At 46.2% G+C, this 3,039-nt stretch overlaps 1 protein-coding gene across 1 annotated transcript in view; it reads right to left on the reverse strand.

Moving 5' to 3' along the window:
- Positions 1-3,039, reverse strand: part of Smlr1 (small leucine rich protein 1) — an 11,814-nt gene extending 8,775 nt beyond the window's left edge. Inside the window, exon 1 of the mRNA XM_031380325.1 lies at positions 2,700-3,039. Within this exon, the coding sequence (XP_031236185.1) occupies positions 2,700-2,835 (136 nt within the window). The 5' untranslated portion in view covers positions 2,836-3,039. The remainder of the gene's footprint in view (positions 1-2,699) is intronic.

The raw sequence follows: 3,039 nt of genomic DNA on the forward strand, positions 1-3,039 counted from the left end.
CCTCCCTCCTTGGCCTCTGCATCAGCTCCTGCCTCCCTCCTTGGCCTCTGCATCAGCTCCTGCCTCCCATTCTACCCAGTTTGAGTGCCTGTTTCCCTTCCCTTAATGAACTGTGTTCATGAAAAGTCACCCAGATAAACCCTTTCCTCTTCAAGTTGCTTTTCATCATGGTATCTCATCACAGTGATAGAGACGATAACTAAGAGAAATACTTTGTCTGTGCTGCCCCTGAAACAGTGTAGGGATGCCTGGTCACACTTCCAGCTGCAGGTTGGCCTTTCCAGGGTGTTCCGAGGAGTATGATTTGCTTAGACCTCAGAGTTATCCAAATACTTAAATAAAATACTGTGTACTCACTTGTCTTTCTCATGTTACAGATATTTTCCCAGGGGTAGGAAAATCTGTAGAACTGTGATGTCATCTTTTTATAGACCACCAATGTCCCACAGAATCATCCAATCTATCGTAACTGTTGAGCAGAGACCACTGGGAGGCTGAAATCTAAGAGGCTCTTGTGATCTGTTTGCCTTGTTTTGCGCTTGATGTTTGTTTGTTTGTTTGTTTGGAGACAGGGTTTCTCTGTGTAGCCCTGGCTGTCCTGGAACTCACTCTGTAGACAAGGCTGGCCTCAAATTCAGAAATCTGCTTGTCTCTGCCTCCTAAGTGCTGGGATTAAAGGCATGTGCCACCACTGCCCAGCTTGATGTGTTTTTTGACTAGCTTGATGTGTTTTTTGAGATATTGTAAAGTTTATCCTGCTGAGGAGGCAACTGGAGATAAAACTTAAGTATGTAAAGAATGCAAGTCCTTGACTGACACCAATTTCTGCTCTCCAGTGACAGTGGGAGACTGGGGCACCTGTGCCTGGCTGTGCTCACTGTAGCAACTGTGAGGGGCCTTCTGTGTAGAAATGTTTGTAGTCCTGGACAGTGAGCCAGTGTGCAGGATTGAGGGGACACTGCTGCAAAGGTTTGGAGTCATGATTTTCAAATTCTTCTTTGTTTTGGAGTTTTCCTGAGGTTTGGAAATCTTACATATCTGGGTACAGAATTTCTAGAAGTCTATTCTTGGGGACAGGGCGGGGTATGATGAACTTTATGAAGAAAAGGATGTATGGTGTGGGTCCTGTAGAGGATGGTGCAGTGTCCCTTAACCACCCTGCAGGAGAGCTGTTCATAAAAAGGAGACAGGATGAAAGGCTACAGCAGTGACTCTCAACCTGTGGGGCTCGACTCCTTTGGAGGACCATCGGAAAACACAGATATTTACATTATGATTCATAACTAGCAAATTTATACTTATGAAGTAGCAACAAAAATAATTCTATGGTTAGGGGTCATGGCCACATGAGGAGCTGTGTTAAAGGCCTACAGCTTTAGGGAGGTTGAGAACCGCCGGGCTGCAGAGTTCTGGAGGCCCTGACAGGAAGCAGCATTTTGTAATGCAGTCTGTCATCTAGGGGTTCCTCATGTTCTAGGTCTCACCATAGATGTGAGCACCCCTAGTTGTCCTGCTGCTGGGGCCTCTTGTTAGTAACTACTTAAGAGCATGTAGGACGGCTTTGCTTGATCTTGGCAAGTTTTTGTAGAAGAGCAGAGACGTTACAATCATTTTAACACAGAGTCTCATGTTGTAGACCAGGCTCAACTCGAATTTAAGCAAGTCTCCTGTCTCAGCTCCCTGGGTGCTAGAATCACAGCTGTGTACAACCATGCCAGCTTTCACACTTGTTCTCTCAGTAGTTTAATATGAAACCATCCAAATTAAGAAGCAGGTTGACTTTAATGACATTACTAAAATAAGCATTAACCTTTATGGCATCTAGAATTTCCTGAAAACCAAATGAACATGCAGCCTCTCAGTACACAGCTCAGCTCCACAGCAAGCAATCTCAATCCAAATGCCCACTGCAGATCACTGCATGCTTCTGAGTGGTTCCTGTGGGTTTTTATTTACCTATCTTATGGAAAATTTCTGCTGCAGTCCAGATCTGGTGTTTTTCATTGGCTAAACCTTGATAGCACAATGCTTAGAACATTTCTTAAGCAGAAGTTCAGAGGCTGAAGAAGGTATATGCACGTGTACATGATCATGGGTATACACATGTGTGCAGAGCCATGAAACCGTGTGTGTATGTACTATGAGACCGTCTTGACCTGCTTTATGCCTCACTTCACACTTGAATCATTTTCGAGGTTCTGAAGGTTGGTCTTGTGAAGAACGCAGCAGAGATAAGATGTGAGAGTTGTACAATGAACAGTTCCCAGCTGGGCCATCCAAATCCCTCAAGTCTCCCAGCAGCACTCAGTGTCAGTGGAAACCCAGTACGCATGTGACTGACAGTAGTCCTTATGAGGGCTATGACATATACACACACATCTGTTACTCAGGCGAGGCAGATCATGGACAGCATGGAGTCTGATGCCTTGAGAGATAAACAAGCAACCCTGTGTCCAACTTGGTGACTCACAGTTGACTGTGAACCACGGTGAAGGAGGTCCGTGGACAAACAGTATGTACCTCACAACCTACAGAGTTGACAGTATCAGACTTTGCCCCATTCATCAAGAGAGGGCTGGGGGAAAGAAATCTGTCAATCAAAAAAGATATATTTCTCCAGTTTCCCAGAGCAGTTTCCTGCAGGCTTTGGTGTGTTTCAAGGATGAACCAAACCCTTCCTTGTGGGTTTTCACACTTACCTGCCATCAGTTGGATCCTGAAGTAGGCAATCAGGAGGAGAAGCAGCAAGGTCACAGGCAGGAAGATCCCCAGAAGCAGGACAGGGCCAGGCAGTTCCTGCAAGAAGATTGCCAGCACAGAGCTCATGGCCCCCATGAGCTGCTGGGGCTGGCTCAGGGATTCTCGCTCAGACAGGCGACTTGGCCCTGCTCTGTGGTAATCCTTTCCTGAGGTTCTGGCCTTTGCTCACACTTATCCATGAAGCCTGTTGTGGACTTTGCTCTAGCTTATTAGTGGAGTGAATGCTGGGGCACTGTTGGCAAGTTACTCTGTAACTCAGCTGCAGGGTGCAGGAGAACC

This window comes from Mastomys coucha, unplaced genomic scaffold (assembly GCF_008632895.1).
Source record: "Mastomys coucha isolate ucsf_1 unplaced genomic scaffold, UCSF_Mcou_1 pScaffold2, whole genome shotgun sequence".
Taxonomy (NCBI): Eukaryota; Metazoa; Chordata; class Mammalia; order Rodentia; family Muridae; genus Mastomys; species Mastomys coucha.